Source organism: Arabidopsis lyrata (genome assembly GCF_000004255.2).
Source record: "Arabidopsis lyrata subsp. lyrata unplaced genomic scaffold ARALYscaffold_5, whole genome shotgun sequence".
Classification (NCBI taxonomy): domain Eukaryota; kingdom Viridiplantae; phylum Streptophyta; class Magnoliopsida; order Brassicales; family Brassicaceae; genus Arabidopsis; species Arabidopsis lyrata.
Window position 1 is genome coordinate 20,343,941 of NW_003302551.1, and position 18,856 is coordinate 20,362,796.

Below are 18,856 nucleotides of genomic sequence, written 5' to 3' on the forward strand. Positions count from 1 at the left end.
ATTACGAAAGGCAAAATCGTCCTAAATTGTTGAATTTCTTTGCACTATTTATTTGTACAGTACAAAGTGCCTAAATTCGAATAGGCCTTCGGAAAAGTGCCTATTTTGACAAATCTCCCTTCTAATTAATTAGAACCTACAGTTAAACTATCTACGATTGCTGTCAAAACAGAAAAAAAAAATTAATTACAATTGGGTATTGCTATTGCCTATAATATACTGCTAAAAATATTTTGTTAAACTTATATCACTAGTCCGATATGTTGATCAAATAAAATTAACGAAACAATCACATAAGTCTAGGTACAATAATATTAATAACGCCGCTTTAAAAAATCATAATTATTTTATAAAAAGTTAGTTGATGAGTAAGACAGCATTATTATTGGTGTAATGTTATGATATTTCATTGTTTTTGTGTTTGTAAGTTCCCACGAACTAATTTTTTGTTTATTTTTTCGCAAATAGTTACATTAGTATTATTTAATTCTTCACATATAATTAAGGAAGTAACACGCGCTGACACGCGCCTCCACTTAAATCAATTTATTTATTTAAACCCATTTCCCCTCAAAATAGAAATGGAAAAAAAAAGAAGAAGAAGAAAAAAACAGCAAAAACGTCTACTCTTCATCTCTCTACCTCGCGCTTGCTCTCTTCTCTCTTTTGTCTTTCCCTTTCGTTTATCTTTCGTCTCTCTGTCTGTCTGTATCATTCATTCGTATTTACAATCGAACCACGAAACGTCTCTTCTTCTATAAAGACCAGATTTTTCTCAATCTCAATCTCTCTCTCGCTCTCGTTTTCTTTGATGAACCCTTTTACCTCATTTTTACTCTTAAATCCAAAAATCCGAGAAACCCATTTCATTTCCATCTTCTATTTCTAGGAAAATCTCATCTTTTCGGTCTTCTCAATAAACCGAGATCCACGAAACCCGCATTTCCTCTCGCAAATCGATTAAAAATTTCGATACTTTTTATCGGTTTGAATCTCGAGAATTCGGAAGATTCAGAGACCCACGAGTATCCATAGTCGAAGGTGTGTAGTGAATAGAGATGGGTTTATGTTTGATTTCACTCTCTGTTTTCATTTCTGAGTGGTTCATTGATCTGTTCCGTGTTCGTAATCTATGATTGATGATGGGTTTTTGTATTTATGCTGTATGTTGTTATCAGAGGTTCGATTGATGTCTGCGTATAGCCTAATTTCATTTTCACAAAAAAAAAAAAAAAAAAAAAAAAAAAAAGAAGAAGAGAACGTTTTTTTTGTATACCTAACATCTAAATTATGTATTAATTCTCACCAGTGGAATCTCGACGTTGAAAGGATGACAAAAGCTTTCTCCTTTATTGTTGTTCTTTTGTCTGAATAATGTATTGCAACGTTAGACCAAGTCTTAATATTATCTCTCTTCTTCGTCTTCTGCATTTTCGATTTGACACTATGCATGTCTGCTAAACCAAATCTGGTTGAAAAGGTTTTGTCTTGATTTATGTAATGTTGTTCATTTCCCTTACAAAAATTGGACTTGAAGAGGTTCTTGTCTTGTGGAAATAGATGATCTGTGGGATTCAGATTCGTAATGCTTTGAATCTTTATGTGTTCTTTTGGTAATGGATATGTTAAAAAAAAGGTTATAAATTGATTTATTATTTGTGTTGTTTCAGTGGCTCTTGAGAATGGAAGCAGAAACGTCTTGGACTAATTATCCGTACAGCTACATTACTTATGTCCCTGAAGCTGAATCATACCGTGAGCAGAGCGATGATGAAGCCAAAGTTGAAACCTTTTCAATGGATTCTCTTCTCCCTGACGATTTATTAGAACGAATCCTCTCGTTTCTACCCATTGCAAGCATTTTCAGAGCTGGTACTGTCTGCAAAAGATGGAACGAGATTGTATCTTCTCGGAGGTTCTTATGTAATTTCTCCAACAATTCTGTTTCTCAAAGGCCTTGGTACTTCATGTTCACTAGCACGGATGATCCATCGGGTTATGCTTATGACCCCATTATCCGGAAATGGTACAGTTTCGATCTCCCTTGTATCGAAACATCGAATTGGTTTGTTGCTTCCTCTTGTGGATTGGTCTGTTTCATGGACAATGATTGCAGAAACAAGATTTATGTCTCAAATCCAATTACCAAACAATGGAGGAGGCTTATTGAACCTCCCGGTCACAGATCGACAGATTACACGGCAATGTCTACCTCCGTGAACCGAGCTAACCAATCAAACAGAGCAGTAACACGTGGAAACCGGACTTACTCAGTCTCGATAGTGAAATCAAAGCAAGTTACTGGGAATTTCTTCCAATGGGATATCTCTATTCATCTCTACAGCTCTGAAACAATGACTTGGACAACATCAGTAACCGATGTCTTATCCGGATGGAGAGGAGGAAACGAGAGTGTGATCTGCAACGATGTTCTTTACTTCATGATTTACTCCACGGGAGGCTCAGATCATCGCCACGGCTTGATTGCTTCCAATCTATCCTCGATTGGATCATCGTCAAGCGGCATCTTGATGAGGAGTTTCATTCCAATGCCGTGTTCTTTAACCTGCGGAAGATTGATGAATCTAAGAGAGAGGCTTGTGATCGTTGGAGGAATCGGGAAACACGATCGACCAGAGGTTATAAAAGGAATTGGGATTTGGGTTCTGAAAGGGAAAGAATGGGTAGAAATGGCGAAAATGCCTCAAAGATTCTTCCAAGGTTTTGGTGAATTCGACGAGGTTTTCGCGAGTAGTGGCACCGATGATTTGGTTTACATTCAAAGCTATGGATCTCCCGCGCTTCTCACTTTCGACATGAATCTCAAGTACTGGAGATGGTCTCAAAAATGTCCTGTTACTAAGAAGTTCCCTCTTCAGCTCTTTACTGGGTTCTGCTTCGAACCAAGACTCGAGATTGCTCCGTAGTTGCAATGAAGAAGCAAATGGGTCTGCAAAAGTCTTAGTCTTTTGGGTTTCTTGTTTCTCTACTGGATTGTTTTTGCACAGAGAAATCGCCGGCGGTTTGATGAAGATGATACGGTAATGTTTTTAATTTTTGGAATGTTTTATTTGCAACTTGGTACTCTATTAATTATAAATTTATAAAATGAGCCTCAGATACTTTTATTTGATCAAGCGAACCCTTCTCTATCTCTCAATGAAATATAAGAACATTTTCAAACATGTGGCCCACAATATCTCATGTAATGGGTCGGATTCTGAAACTGGAGGTTGTCTTGTTGCTGTTCCTAGAGGATAAAATAATGATTTTGTTCTTTCTTTTTTTTTACAAATATTAATAGTGATTATAATGTTTATATTATTGTTGTAAATTATTTTAAAGATTTATGTTTCTGTACTTGTATAAAATTGGGACCTATTTTCGTGATGGGATTTGTCAGGTTTGGCAGTGTTAGGTTTACAGGTAATGGACAACAGCTATTTTATTGTATTTTATCATTTTCTTAGAGGTCACTTATTTTCAATTTTCCAAAGCTTTAATAATTTACTTAAATTAAAGAATGGAATAAAATGTCTTTTTTTTTTTTTTTGAACACCGAATAAAATGTCATTCACTAATAATAAATCGTGTAGAAGTTGACGAAGTGATATATGGATTCTACATACTAAAAGCAAAATTAATTTGTGCCTTCATAGTGTCAAAGTAAAAGAAAAATTAGACAATTACTCTGACCCATCAAATCATCCAAGACCTAAATATACCAAACTAGCAACATATATGTGTTTGTTAATTATGAAAATTTTCAACCATTAGAAGACAAATACGATTTTAACACCATTAGTGTTGTTTTTTTTAAAAAATATTTTCCAGCGTTGGCTTTCCAAAATAAGCGTTAACGAGTTAAATTGTGAATGGGGGAGGTTAAAAAACTCTTAAAAATATTTTGGTTTGGACAACTAACATCTAAATTGACCACACATAGTGCCCACTAGTTCTCAAAACCCACCTCTATTCTTAAGAATTAAAGCCCCGATTTTCAACGTTCTATAAAAAGTTTTGAAAGATTGTTTTTCACGGATTTTTCGTAAAGACATTAGGAACTAAACAAATAAATTTAAACTAATCTTTTATACGTACATATCTGATTCCTAGATGAAATTTAAATTTTTTGTAGGAGCTCAAAGCTACTAGGTATCCTAGTAACATTAAAACTGAAAAAAAAAAAAAAAAAAAAAAAGGGTAAAAATGTCACGAGAGAAAACCAGGGAAATATTGGTTCATCAGCACGAACCAAACCGAACGGAATCAAAACCGGTTATTAGAAAAGATAAGAAGACAATCAAAAGTACTTGGTCTCGTAGAGCCTTTCGTCTCCTACTCTCTCTCACCTGAAAAGAAAGACGTTCAACTTTCTCTTTCCAAAACCAAAAGCTCTCCGATCAGTTTCTCCGGCTGAGGAAAATAGTTGAAGAAAGGTGATGAGAGGTACTAATGAGAATACGGATCTGTTCGATCCCAAAACCCAAATGGATCCTGATTTCACTCGTCATGGTTCTTCTTCCGACGGCGATTTTGGATTCGCTTTTAACGACAGTAACTTCTCTGATCGCTTGCTTCGGATCGAGATCATGGGTGGACCTTCTGATTCTAGGTCCGATGTTGAAGGGTGTACGAGTATCGCTGATTGGGCTCGTCATCGGAAAAGAAGAAGGGAAGATATCAAAAAGGAATCTGGTGGTGGTATGTACTGGTTATAATTTGCTCGTATGGTTGCTTTGTTTAGGGTTTTGGTTTTTGAAGTCGAAGTCTTTTTTGGGTTTTAATTTTGTCACTTCATTTGCAGTCACGATTTCAGACATTGTGGCATGTCCTGAGGAGCAGATTTTAACTGATGAACAACCTGACATGGATGGATGTCCTGGTGGTGAAAATCTTGATGATGAAGGAGGAGAGGCAATGGTTGAAGAAGCTCTATCTGGTACTACTATTAAGCAACATCCTTCTGTGGTAGTTTTAGCTTTAGAAGAAGAGACTGTGTTTAGTTCTGAGAAGTTCTTATTTTCAATTTTTAGGTGATGAAGAGGAAACTTCTAGTGAGCCAAACTGGGGAATGGATTGTTCTACAGTTGTTAGGGTTAAAGAACTTCATATTAGTTCTCCTATATTAGCTGCCAAAAGCCCTTTCTTTTACAAGGTATCTATAGGTTCTTGATTGATGTTTACTTTTGCTCTCATGTGTATCTTACTCTTAATCCATTTGTTTTCTTTTTTCTTCTCGGAAATGTTAATAGTTGTTCTCCAATGGAATGAGGGAATCTGAGCAAAGGCATGTCACTCTTAGAATTAATGCATCAGGTACGCCATTGCAACAGAAGCTATCTGAACGTTTTATTACTTTATCAGACTAGACACAAAATGGTTTTGCATTTGTTGTTCCGTTCTCTATTAGTTCCACAGAATCAATAGATGGTTTTGATTTGAGTTTGTTGCGGTAACTTGGAGATTCTTAGATTGATTTTACATTCATACCCTACTTTGTGTGTATTACAGAAGAAGCTGCTTTGATGGAGCTTTTAAACTTTATGTATAGCAATGCGGTCTCTGTCACCACAGCACCTGCCTTATTAGATGTCCTGATGGCTGCTGATAAGTTTGAAGTTGCCTCTTGCATGAGGTACTGTAGTAGACTTCTCCGTAATATGCCTATGACTCCAGAGTCTGCGCTGCTCTATCTCGAGCTTCCCTCTAGTGTTCTAATGGCCAAAGCTGTTCAGCCTTTAACTGATGCTGCAAAACAGTTCCTTGCTGCCCGCTACAAGGATATTACCAAGTAAGACCCCCTGAAACTACATATAATAGTTTTGACTGCATTTCCGTGATATTACTCTAATCAAGAGCACACGAGATGGTGGGTCGATTCTTATAAGTCATGGTCCATCTTTTTTTTTTCAGGTTTCATGAGGAGGTTATGACTCTACCTTTGGCTGGAATTGAGGCAATTCTATCAAGCGATGATCTCCAAATCGCATCAGAGGATGCAGTTTATGATTTTATCTTGAAGTGGGCAAGGGCACAATACCCTTGTTTGGAAGAGCGGAGAGAGATTCTCGGGTCACGCCTTGCACTCTCCATCCGCTTCCCATTCATGACATGCCGAAAGCTGAAGAAAGTACTGACTTGCAGTGACTTTGAGCATGAAATAGCATCCAAGCTTGTTCTAGAAGCTCTTTTCTTCAAAGCAGAAGCCCCGCACAGACAACGTAGCCTAGCCTCCGAAGAATCTGCATCCCTGAACCGCCGCCTGATAGAGAGGGCTTACAAATACAGACCCGTCAAAGTCGTCGAGTTTGAGCTTCCAAGACCGCAGTGCGTAGTCTACCTAGACCTGAAAAGAGAAGAATGTGGGGGATTGTTCCCGTCGGGTAGAGTGTATTCGCAGGCCTTTCACTTGGGAGGTCAAGGGTTTTTCCTGTCAGCTCACTGCAACATGGACCAACAGAGCTCGTTCCACTGTTTCGGGCTGTTCCTAGGGATGCAGGAGAAAGGGTCGGTGAGTTTCGGAGTGGACTATGAATTCTCGGCGAGGTCAAAGCCAGCGGAGGATTTCATAAGCAAATACAAAGGGAACTACACATTCACAGGAGGGAAAGCAGTAGGTTACAGAAACCTGTTTGGGGTACCATGGACGTCTTTTATAGCAGAGGATAGTCAATACTTCATCAATGGCATTCTCCATCTCAGAGCAGAGCTTACCATCAAAAGGTCTACAGATCCTTAGTGACCGTTTCCTTGTTCAATGCCACTGTCTCTCTCTTTCCTTAACCTGCTGCTAGATCTCTCTCTCTCTCTCCCTCTAACTTGTCTTTTTTTTTCTTCTCTTTTATAAGGCTTGAAGAAGACTAATAAAGCTTATAAAAGTAAGGTTAAAAACGTTTCGACAACAACGTTATAAGAAGAATGTAAATGCGTTCTTTTTTTCTATCTACTCTCTTGGCTTTGGTTGGTTTATAGTATAAGTTAACTCTTCAATGAAATTCTTAGCATAGATTATTGTTAGGAGGAAGTTGTGAACAGAAAGAATATACCTAACTCTCGTCTATCAAAACTACATCGTCTCATTTTGGATTTGTGTATTTTAAACTAAATTACTTAGTTGGATTGAAATAGACATGACTTTGGATTTGGGCCATGCCTATGTTGTTCGAGTTGGACTATTTTAAATTCCCGCAATCAATTTCAAAAACTTTCAAATCATATTGACCGTTGATTCCATACCGTACACGTGGTACAATGTCACAGAAATCTTATTATACTATAAGAGCATCTCAATCAGTCTATTTTGTGTCTAACAAATAAAATAATATTAATTTTTTATTATTTAATTATTTTATTATTTAATTATTTATTTAAACCAATCAGAAGAAGACAACAGTAAAAATAGGTGTCTCAGAGTTTCTTAAATGAGAAACAGTGTCTGTCTTCTCTCTTCATTTTTTAATTTTTTATTCTGTTTTATTGGAGAGTGTCTACACTCCCAATGGAGATGATCTAAGAATCTAGTCCCACTAATTAAGGTGTTTATTCTTTTCCTCTAACCTCAAATTATGTTTGTATCTCTTATCTAATTAATTAATGACAGGTTGGACATTAATAAAATAAAATAATACTCCCTCCGTTTTCGAATAGTTGTCGTTTTAACTATATGCACAAAAATTAAGAAACTATTAATGTTGTTAGTTTTTCAATATAAAAATATCATTAATTATTTACCTAAACATAATTTAACCAATAGTAAATCAAGTTGCATAATAAAAATAAATATAAAAAATAAAAAAGTAATAAATTTTGCATCGAAAACTGAAAACGACAACTAATTAAAAACCAAAAAAATTTCTCTAAAACGACAACTATTCGAACGGAGGGAGTAACTTGGTAGTAAATAAAAATAAATGACAATAAAGAGTTTCATCTGTATCCCGACGAAAGTTGAGTTCAGTTTCCGCCATTTCTATCTGAAAGCAATGCACGTAGCCTCGTCGTCCATCTCCTTAAATTCACCAATTAATTAATCTCTTCCTTTAAAGATAAACTCTCAAGTTCATCAAACTGTTTCCATAATCTCTTCTTCTTCAACTAGTTTATTCTTTTGTTCAGATCCCATTTAATAAAGCAAACCTGAGATTTTTTTTTTTATATTTATTTAATTCCCATATATAAATTGAAAAAATGAGAGTTATCTTATAGTATTATTAATCTACTAAAGATCAAGATAGCTGTTTTGCTTTCTCTATCGCCATGTGTTCTTCTTCTTCTTCTTCCTCTCTTTTTTTTTAAAATGTTTTTATTTTTCTTGAGTGGAGAGAGTAAGTACTAAATGAAGCTATAGATAGATTTCCAGATCTAATAAACGTCGTGTTCATGAGATTTTTGTGAGAAAGGAAAAGCTCTTTTGTCGTTTTTTGGCTGTCAAAAATCAGAAATTCTTATTCTGAAAATTCAAAGAAGAAGAAGAAGAAAATGGGTCATTACGCAACAGTGTGGGATCAAAAAGAAGCAAGTGAGATAATCAAAGATTGGAATGGCGTTGACCAAGTCCTTCTCAGAAACCCACATGGTGCTTCTGCCAAGGTCTTCACTCTTTTCTCCAACCTTCTTCTCTGAATAATTCGAGCTTTTTTTTTTTAAAACCAATTTGGGTTTTGATTTTTTGGTTTTCCAGATTAGTTTACATGGAGGACAAGTGGTTTCATGGAGGAATGAACAAGGAGAAGAGCTTCTTTTCACCAGCAACAAGGTATGCTGCAGACACTACAAATACATCGTGAAGAAGCTGAAAATTCAAAATCTGATTTTTTATATTGTTGTAAATCTGTTAGGCTTTATTCAAACCTCCAAAATCAATGCGTGGAGGGATTCAGATTTGTTATCCTCAGGTATAATTTACTAGTAGAGCTCACTGATATCTTTTATTGATCACTTTGTAATTGAATTTTGTGTGTGTGTGTATTTGTGAAGTTTGGTGATTGTGGATTACTGGATCAACATGGGTTTGCAAGGAACAAAATTTGGGTTATCGATGAGAATCCACCTCCACTTTACTCAAACGAATCCACTGGAAAATCCTTTGTTGATCTTCTTTTGAAACCATCAGAAGATGACTTAAAGCTATGGCCTCATAGGTAATGTCCATCACTTGTTTCATCATTTTTCTCTTTACAGAGATTCTAAAATTCTATGCTTTTTCCCTTGCAGTTTCGAGTTCCGTCTCAGGGTTTCGCTTGCTGTAGATGGCGACTTAACCTTAGTTTCTAGGATTAGAAACATCAATGGCAAGCCCTTTAGCTTCTCATTTGCATATCACACTTACCTCTCTGTCTCTGACATAAGGTATAAATTACTCCTCTTCAATAAGTCAGCAAAAGATTATTCAGTGTTTGGTGAAACCTTTATAACCAAACAATGTTACTTTTCTTCTCTACAGTGAAGTGAGAATTGAAGGGTTGGAAACATTGGACTACTTAGACAACCTCAGCAAAAGAGAGCTTTTGACAGAACAAGGCGATGCAATAACCTTTGAATCCGAGGTAAACCTTTAAAAGACTCTGCAATCATCGATGACAAACAAGTATCTTCGCTCGGTTACCTCTGATCAGATGTTTCTTGTGATTCAGATGGACCGGACTTACCTTAGATCACCAACGGTAGTTGCAGTTCTCGATCATGAACGGAAAAGAACATATGTTATCGGAAAAGAAGGTCTTCCAGACACTGGTAAGAATCACACAACAAGTCGTTTCGATTACTTGTTTGTATATGGTATGATTCATTATTTGTGATGGATGGTTGCAGTGGTGTGGAATCCATGGGAGAAGAAATCGAAAACAATGGCGGATTTTGGGGATGATGAGTACAAAACCATGCTTTGTGTGGATGGTGCAGCAGTTGAGAGACCGATCACTTTGAAGCCAGGAGAAGAATGGACCGGCCGGCTAATGTTGACCGCGGTTAAATCCAGTTTCTGCTTCGATCAACTCGAACTACAGAGCAAAGGATTCTGACTCTACTCTGCAGTTTCTGCAGCTTTTTTTGTAATGCAACAGTGGAAGAGCAGAGGCACCGTTTCTATTAATTCTCTTTATTTTGTTGATTCTCGTTTTCTCACAGTAGAGCTTATGAGCTGGTGATTTCTCAGACCAGTCTCGTGATGTAGGGACAGTAAAAGCCTCTGGTCTTTTTTTTTCCTCGGCTTAATGTAAGAATGTGTGTACAAGGTGTGTTCAATCCGACTTCTCATTCAAATGAATTGAATCTATAAATCAAAGTGATTGATATTTAAAGTTGGTTTACCAAAAAAAAATTTCAAAGTGATTGATATTTCCGGTTTAGTTGGACTTTTCTTTTGTATTTTTGGATACTCAAATAAACCATTTTGCATTTCTAGCTTTTGATCCTCAACTTCCAAAAACAACAGCAATATCTAATTAACAAAAATCTTGGAGCTTTTATGTTTTTTCTCTAACTCTAAAGTTTATGCAGCTCGGCGATACTCTAGCTGTTTGGTGTTTTCTTGAAGTACCTTCACAAAGAAAGAAGAGCCAAAGACTTAGAAAACAAAGAAGGCTTTTCAATGGTGGTAAATGAAAACCTTAGAAAGATTCGGAACTACATTGTTACCTCGCGTATTCTCTCTGCAATTGCCTTACAACCTTCAGAAGCCAATGCAAACACTGTCTCAAATGTTTCCATCGGTAACTTCGCATCCATCTACATATTAAACCCAATACGTAAACATCTAGAAACATCTGATTGTGAATGTAGATAAATGTAATATGAAGAGTTGAAGAAAAACCTGAAGGAGTGTCACTTTGTCTAATTTGGGTAGAATACCGACGGTTACATCAGCTCCTCCAGCACTGTCTTCAACATAGTTCAGATCTAGAAGAGGAGTACTGTTTAAATACCCAGCACTACATGAAACAGCAAGATCACGCATTGGAATTCCAGCATCTGCGAGAGCTAGAGTCGCAGCATTGATACAAGCTGATCTTGTTCCTGATTACAGAACATAACACTAATGGCGGATCAGAGACTGAAAGAGCTCGAAAGCTAAAACTGCAGAACAGAGGGTTAGTTTAATTTTACCTCCATCAGCTTGTAGAACCTGAAGAAAAATGTCAATCTGCATAAAGGAAACAATCCATCAAGAAGCAAGCCAAAACAGAGAAATATGCAAATTTTGATTTCAATTTCGCGGGAATTCGTCAAGGAAACCTGAGAATGAGGCATCAATTCGGTTAATATGCAAGCTTCCATTGTCTGACGGATGACAAGAGATAGCTCTGTTGATCGCCTGACCATTATAATACACAAAGATTCAAAATTTAATGATCTTCGAAAGAACAAGCAAAGAGTCTTTCAGCTATATAGTAAGATGTAACCTGTCAAATTTCTGTCTTCTACGATCACCAGTACTAAACTGAGCCATACTATACTCACACAGCACCTACCAAAACATAAAATTAGCCATAAGCATTTCAAATTCACAAAGCTTTTCACCAAGAACAATACGAAACAAGATCAAACCAGATACATACCACTGCATGGTCGTTCTTCTTTTGCTGGCTCTTGTTTTGAATCTGAAGGAGCACAGAGATAAAATTAAACAGACAGAAATAAACCAATTCGGTGAATTATACAATTAAAGCATCAATCTTGATAGGTCTAAAAAAGAGTAATCAAGTACCTCTCTTGGACCATAAACAGCTGCAATTACTTTGGTATTACCCATCTCGAAGACAGCAGAACTAGAAACAAAGGTGGAATTTTTATTCATATAAAAGTGCCAAATTTAGAACTGAGATGAAAAAAAGATAAGAACCAGATTTTGAGTTTTACCCGTCAGCCTTAGAAACAACTCCAACTTCAGCTACGATTTGCCTCATCTGAGATTCATTACGAATAGGAAAATTAACTTGTGAAGGCAGTGGCAAACAAAGACAGTGAATAGAGATGCAAAGATACCTCGTTGAATCGGCGACCATCTAATCGAAGACCTTCAGGGTTTACGTACTCCATTGTTGTGAACTCTAGGTAGAGATAATCAAAGGATGAGAGCAAGGAAAGACAGAAACAGAACAAGTTTGATACTTTCTGATCCCCAGGACAAGGAACAAGAGACGAGATTTACCTCTGTCTGTACTTGCGGCGGCGATATGACGGAGGGTGATGGACGGCGTCGAGAGAACTGAAAAGAGTGTCGACAACCTAAAGATTAGGGCTTTTAGGTTCCTTTTTGTGAATTAAGTGAGATTTTAAGGGTAAAAGCGTAAAAACACAGATAGAAATTAAAAACTTTCTAGTATATGAAGCCGGAGCGAATGCAATGAGAATTAAGAGTGAGATCCCTTCAAAAGTATAGCTCAAAATGGACTCTCTTTTTTTAAAAAAGTCTAGGCTTTTCTTGTTGACTCTGTTTTATTTTATTTTAATGTATGTATGAGTATCTAGATTAATTTCAATTTATTGATACTAGTATCAACGTGTCGGGAGTTACGTGTGCAATGCCGGCAAATGAAATGCAAAGTGATGTATATGAAAATGACGGGTTGGTGACGGAGGCGATGATGGAATTATTTACTTAAGGTTTGCTTCTATTGTTCTCTGTATGTTTGTATTAAAAAGTATACAAAACCATATTAGACAATTTAAGAGAGACCACTCTCTACCTAGTTACTAGTACCTACTACGACTATGGTTCTAACCAATGTCATGCAATTTAATGTTCCATATACTATTATAATTATATCAACCGACTGTTATATTTTAAGGTCTAACTTTTAACAAGAGTACACGACTGATCCCACGTAAAACAAAGCCTTAAAATCACATTTATCTTTTTTAAAGATCACAAGTGAATTCGTGTAGGTTATATAAGGTTCAAAAATATTACTAGTATATTTTTTCTTTTTGTTTTAGGAAATAAGTTACTGTAAGTTATTTTAATTTGGTATATTAAACTGTAGAATATTATCGATTTAATAAAAAACAAACCTTATTTTTAAATTATTATTTTAGGACCAAATCTAGTCAAAGCTCAACCATTAACTATGGAAATCTAATTTAGTTACCTTTTTAATAGCTCTCTCTAATAAAGTTTCTGATAAGAGACTTGGTCTCCAAGCAAATGATCATGATTTTCCTTTTAAAAAATACTACTATATTATTACTCTTTCAAACACATCGTTAGATTCATTACCATTAAACTTCACAATGTCCATATTGGGTCAATGCGAATTGACACATACTCGTGACCAATCTCGCATGAGTAGGGTCCACTAGCAGGCGCGTAAAGAAAACGTAAAACAGACCGCGCGTAAGAGAGTGAAAAGTTGCTTGGAGACCAAGCTATAGAGTAGGACAATTGGCTCTACTTTCGGTACGGTAACTACCACGTGTCAGAAATCTAACGTCTCAATCAGAGATGCGGAAAGCCGTTTCTGGATCCCCCATTGGCCGCCACGAAACCGCCTTAATCCCCCTCCCTCTTTTATCTCCTTTTTTACATTAAATCCAAATCTAATTCCCGGTTTTATAAACTACATTAACCGGATTGAATTTCATTAGGTTAAGCTTTGATAAATTATGTCATTTTCACCAACTATATTTTAAGATACGTTTAAGTTATAAGATTGAATGGGTTTTGATTGGGTCATACTCACATACCATATGATTAGTGTTAAAACCGGTTTGAAAACGCATCAATTTCTCTGTAACAGTTAAAATCTAATTAACTACTACTAGTCAAACAAAACAAAAAGACAGTAAATTATATAGAAAAAATCACAATAAATAAAAATCTCCAAAAATAGTTAAGACTTAATAGTATTTAAGAAGGATGTTCCTGAGAAACGGCGATTCTTCTTTAACCTTTTGACTCTTCTTCTCGCTCTCTCTTTCTCTCTGCAAATTCAAAACAGTGAAAAAAACTCTCTTTTTAACTCTCTCCATCTATGGAGAGACGAACGAGAAGAGTGAAGTTCACAGAGCATCGTACGGTCACAAACGTAGCAGCTAAACCATCCAACGGCTCTCCAAGACTGGTCCGTATCACTGTTACTGATCCTTTCGCTACTGACTCGTCTAGCGACGACGACGACAACAACGTCACGATGGCTCCACGAGTGAAACGATACGTGGAGGAGATTAGATTCTGTCAAGGTGAGTCTTCCTCCACCGCCGCGAGGAAAGCTAAGCACAAGGCGGAGAAAGCCGTTGTTGTTGATGACGTGTCGACGTCGGTGAAGCCTAAGAAGTACAGAGGCGTGAGACAGAGACCTTGGGGAAAATTCGCGGCGGAGATTAGAGATCCGTCGAGCCGTACTCGGATTTGGCTTGGGACTTTTGTCACGGCGGAGGAAGCTGCTATTGCTTACGACAGAGCCGCGATTCATCTCAAAGGACATAAAGCACTAACGAATTTTCTAACTCCGCCGACGACGACGACGCCGACGCCGGTTATCGATCTCCAAACGGTTTCCGCATGCGATTCCGGTAGAGATTTTCGCCAGAGCCTTCGTTCTCCAACCTCTGTTCTTGGATTCAACGTCAACGAGGAAACAGAGCATGAGATTGAACCGATCGAGCTATCTCCGGAGAAAAAGTCGACGGTTTTAAAAGAAGAAGAAGAATCGTCGGCGAGTTTGGTGTTCCCGGATCCGTATCTGTTACCGGATTTTTCTCTCGCCGGCGAATGTTTTTGGGATACCGAAATTGCCCCTGACCTTTTGTTTCTCGATGAAGAAATCAAAATCCAATCAACGTTAGCAAACACAGAGACTTCGAAACAAGGAGAAAACGAATCTGAAGATTTCTCGTTTAGTTTGATTGATGATTTCGAGTCTTCTTCATGGGATGTGGATAATTTCTTCGACCATCATCGTCATCATCACTCTTTCGATTAAAAATCTCTTCTTTGAAATGTTTCAACTTCTTCGGGGGATTTTTTGTGGTGATGATGACGTGGATGCATCGTGACCGTCGGCTTACCGTTTTCGTCTGAATGACGTGGACTGTTCAGATCAACTGAAAAAAATAACTAGAGTTTTGTTTTATTTATTTGTGGGTAAATATTTTAGTTAAGAAGATAAGTATGTTAAATGTTTATCAAGGTTTTGACCTTTTAAGACTTTCGTTTTTTGGTTCCTCACTCTGAGATTGTCTCAACGGTAGGAAGCAGTATATAAATGTGTTTCTGTGTCTATAATTATTTATTAAGTGTATATATTATTCCTATGAAATTATATTTCGTTTATGCGACCAAAAAACACATTTCAAAAGATAAATCAAATAGGCTATGATTGGTAACCAATTTTGAAGCTGTACAGTTTTGACAGTTACCAATCACAAAAATTTTATGAAAAGCGGTACACTATAAAAAAAAAAAAAACTGTTTTTTTGGACAAAAACAAAAATAAATTAAAATGGTTACGGTTAAATACGGTTACGATTAAATACGGTTATAACGATTACAGTTAAAACGGTTACGGTTAAATACGGTTACGGTTACGGTTACAACGGTTACGGATAATTATGGTTATAGTTATTTGATGACTACGATACGGATAATTTTGAAGCTGTACAGCTTTGACAGTTACCAATCACAAAAACTTTATGAAAAGCGGTACACTATAAAAAAAAAAAAAACTGTTTTTTTGGACAAAAACAAAAATAAATTAAAACGGTTACGGTTAAATACGGTTACGATTAAATACGGTTATAACGATTACGGTTAAATACGGTTACGGTTACGGTTACAACGGTTACGGATAATTATGGTTATAGTTATTTGATGACTACGATACGGATAATATCGGAGGCGAAATCTTACGAGTTACGTAACTTTATATGTTACAAACCAAATTTTCGTCATTTCGAGCAAAATAACAGTATAACATATTTGTTTGAGAAAAAGACCATTTTTTATAATGTAGATTTTTCCATATGCGGTATCATTTACTTTTTTGAAAATCTTAATCTGAATATTCGATAAATTTTTTTGCATTATATGGAGTTACAATTATATTTTTAAAGTTTTAACTATGCGGTTAACCATATGGTTAAATAACGGTTTTCATATGTTTACCGTTAATTAACGGTTACGGTTAATATATTTTTTAACTGTAACTAATTATTTTTTATGGTTACGGTTTTTAACCGTTTTATACGGTTACGGTTGAGAAACGGTCCGGTTACGGTACAACATATGGTTACGGTTAGCTTTTGGTCATGCCTAGTAAGCATGACCAAAAGCTAACTATAACCGTATTTTGGATCGTAACTGAACCATTTTTCAACCTTAACTGTATAAAACGGTTAAAAACCATAACCATTCACCGTAAAACTAAATTAGTTACGGTTAGAAAAAATATACTAACCGTAACCGTTAATATACCAGAAACGTATCAAAACCGTTATTTAACAGTACGATTACCCGCACGGTTAACCATATTATTAACCGCATAATTAAACTTTATAAAATATAATTGTAACTATGTATAATGCAAAAAAAAAACTCTCGAATGTTCAGATAAAGATTTCCGAAAAAGTAAATAATACAGCCTATGAAAAAATCTCATTAGAAATAATGGTTTTTTTCTCAAACAGTTATTTTGGAATGTTATATTGCTCAAAATAAAGAAAATTTTATTTATTATAGGACTAGTAAATTCATATTATTATTCTAACAATAAAATATTGTTCATTCTATATAATCTTAATTTTCATATGTAATTATATGCTAAAGTATATTTCTATATAATTTTTTCTTTCTTCCTAAATTCTTAATATTATTTATTATGTGTACCGCTATGATGTTTCCAATCAGAATAAATTTTTAAAATTTGCTCTGCATTATTTTTTTGTACAGCTTTCGTGTTTTATTATTTTGTACAGCTTTGCACTATTCCCTAACAGCTAACAGCTCCAGCTAACCGTTCCAGCTAACAGCTAACAGCTTGTTACCAATCAGACCCATAGAATGACAGAAAAGTCTTGGAAATGCCAGAAAAGTCATGATCTAGACTAATTATATTACTTCATCCGTTTCGTTTTAGTTGTCGTTTAAGGTTTTCTCACACAAATTAAGAAAAACATTAAATTTTCTGTTTTACCTTTTATTAATATATTTTATAAAAAAATTCATTGGCCGAAACATTAAAACAGTAGGGATAAAACTGGAATTTTCACCAAACATTTGCATCGAAAACCTAAAACGATAACTATCATGAAACAAAATTTTAACTCTAAAACGACAAGTAAAACGAAACGGAGGGAGTATGAATGAATGATTTGTATTATTTAATTGAATATCATCTTTAGTGATTAGAGAAAAATATATATACATAATACTTTAAAATATAAATAAAATCATGTTTAAATAGTGAATACCAACACCTTCTTTTTTTTTGCATATGCAATTGTTGTTTTGTTATGACAAATAAACTATGGTGATCCTATCTACGATAACGAGCATTTATCAGTTCTTTCTTTACTCCAAACATAAGATTAAATCGAATTCGAATTCAAATTCTAAATGGGTTAAACTGATAATATATATGGTCAAAATTTAACTGATGTCATCTGAAATATCCTCGTATAGATTTGAGTGGGTGTGGAGTGAAGTGAAGATTCAAGGTATCGCCGAGAGACATGTTCTCGTGTCTGCTGTTGTTTTCTTCCACTTAAGTAACAAAGCCCATTCATGTGAAGGAACCAAACCATTGAATCCTATATTAACCCTACCAATTGTGTCTCCACTCATAAAAACATCCTTCACGTTTCAAATTCACCATAAAAGATAACCAAGTACTTCTACCTTTTTCATATAGACACATATCTATAAGATACAATAAACATGTATATAAATTTGCATTCTGTCAAAATTGGTCGAAGTCTACGTATAGAAAGACAATAGAGTTTGGTATATATCAATTTCGAAGGACAAAGTGTGTTTGTCTTCTAATTAAATGGCTGCTTTCTGTTTTGTACCATGGTCCATCCAAATGGATGGGACAAATTTCTAGAGATCTAAAGTCCATGGCCTCATTCATCGAATTTTTATTTCAATATAAACCCTTATAAGTTTATGTAGAGTTATAATGAAAACTGAGGATACATATACTTCAAGAATCCCTATTTAGGAAAATCTTAATTAAGAACTAACTTTTGCTTCTCTTAACAAAGAAAAAAAATCGGCCATCTTAATTCTTAACACCCCTAAATAGTGCCGGTTCTCTATACATGAGGTAAATGACATGATTTGGCCCTTCCAAAAAGAAGAAAAAAAAAAAACTTAAATCGCATGATTAAAGAATTGGATTATCTAGCTATACACGTGAGTCTTCCAATAAATTTGAAATCTCCTCACGACCTTGTCTCGTTGATCTTATTCTTTGTCTCCACTCTATTTTCCTTTATATGGTTCAATACATTCCCTCCCCCACTAATTAGCAAATAATTATTTGGAATAAAATATTTCCTCCCTATAAGAAAACTAAAATATATCTTTTCCTCACGCTATAGTAACACAAACAGTTTGGTCCTTTGAAGGTCACTATTTTGACCAATTCGATAATTTACTATCTTTTGCAGCATTTGATATTGGACCCCATGGTTTTGGCTTCTCGAGTGGGAAACTACTCATTCAGAAGCTTCCTGGTCACATTCATGTTTTTTTTTCAAAAACCTTTATATTTAAAAAATACATATGTTGCGAAGAAAAAATAACAAAGATGTGTATATCTTATGTTCGAAGTTAGAGACAGTTACTCTGAGTACAAGTACTGACCGCAACAATAAAAAAAAAAAAAGATGAAGGAGATAGAAATCACATCAA

General features: G+C 35.5%; 5 protein-coding genes across 5 annotated transcripts; 4 read left to right on the forward strand and 1 right to left on the reverse strand.

Annotated features, from left to right (window-relative positions):
- Positions 1 to 594: 594 nt before the first annotated feature.
- Positions 595 to 3,395, forward strand: LOC9314461 (F-box/kelch-repeat protein At3g61590). Its single transcript, XM_021026380.1, has 2 exons — positions 595 to 1,041; positions 1,671 to 3,395. Exon 2 carries the CDS (start codon positions 1,683 to 1,685, stop codon positions 2,925 to 2,927), a length of 1,245 nt encoding a protein of 414 aa, XP_020882039.1. The 5' UTR covers positions 595 to 1,041; positions 1,671 to 1,682; the 3' UTR covers positions 2,928 to 3,395.
- Positions 3,396 to 4,305: 910 nt separating this feature from the next.
- LOC9312692 (BTB/POZ domain-containing protein POB1) lies at positions 4,306 to 6,972 on the forward strand. Its single transcript, XM_021025494.1, has 6 exons — positions 4,306 to 4,704; positions 4,808 to 4,942; positions 5,037 to 5,158; positions 5,256 to 5,319; positions 5,515 to 5,794; positions 5,917 to 6,972. The coding sequence occupies exons 1-6, from the start codon at positions 4,443 to 4,445 to the stop codon at positions 6,740 to 6,742; spliced, it is 1,689 nt and encodes a 562-aa protein (XP_020881153.1). The 5' UTR covers positions 4,306 to 4,442; the 3' UTR covers positions 6,743 to 6,972.
- Positions 6,973 to 7,948: 976 nt separating this feature from the next.
- On the forward strand, positions 7,949 to 10,267 carry LOC9312693 (putative glucose-6-phosphate 1-epimerase). Its single transcript, XM_021026537.1, has 8 exons — positions 7,949 to 8,592; positions 8,684 to 8,758; positions 8,841 to 8,897; positions 8,980 to 9,143; positions 9,217 to 9,351; positions 9,446 to 9,548; positions 9,636 to 9,735; positions 9,814 to 10,267. Exons 1-8 carry the CDS (start codon positions 8,482 to 8,484, stop codon positions 10,020 to 10,022), a joined length of 954 nt encoding a protein of 317 aa, XP_020882196.1. The 5' UTR covers positions 7,949 to 8,481; the 3' UTR covers positions 10,023 to 10,267.
- Positions 10,268 to 10,376: 109 nt separating this feature from the next.
- On the reverse strand, positions 10,377 to 12,399 carry LOC9312694 (exosome complex component RRP41 homolog). Its single transcript, XM_021026538.1, has 11 exons — positions 12,152 to 12,399; positions 11,986 to 12,050; positions 11,860 to 11,906; positions 11,708 to 11,768; positions 11,559 to 11,600; positions 11,403 to 11,467; positions 11,236 to 11,314; positions 11,107 to 11,143; positions 10,814 to 11,016; positions 10,639 to 10,728; positions 10,377 to 10,540 (listed from the first exon to the last, which is right to left on the reverse strand). Exons 2-11 carry the CDS (start codon positions 12,037 to 12,039, stop codon positions 10,493 to 10,495), a joined length of 726 nt encoding a protein of 241 aa, XP_020882197.1. The 5' UTR covers positions 12,040 to 12,050; positions 12,152 to 12,399; the 3' UTR covers positions 10,377 to 10,492.
- A 1,359-nt stretch (positions 12,400 to 13,758) lies between these two features.
- Positions 13,759 to 15,229, forward strand: LOC9314462 (ethylene-responsive transcription factor CRF6). Its single transcript, XM_021026746.1, has one exon. It carries the CDS (start codon positions 13,974 to 13,976, stop codon positions 14,922 to 14,924), a length of 951 nt encoding a protein of 316 aa, XP_020882405.1. The 5' UTR covers positions 13,759 to 13,973; the 3' UTR covers positions 14,925 to 15,229.
- Positions 15,230 to 18,856: the final 3,627 nt, after the last annotated feature.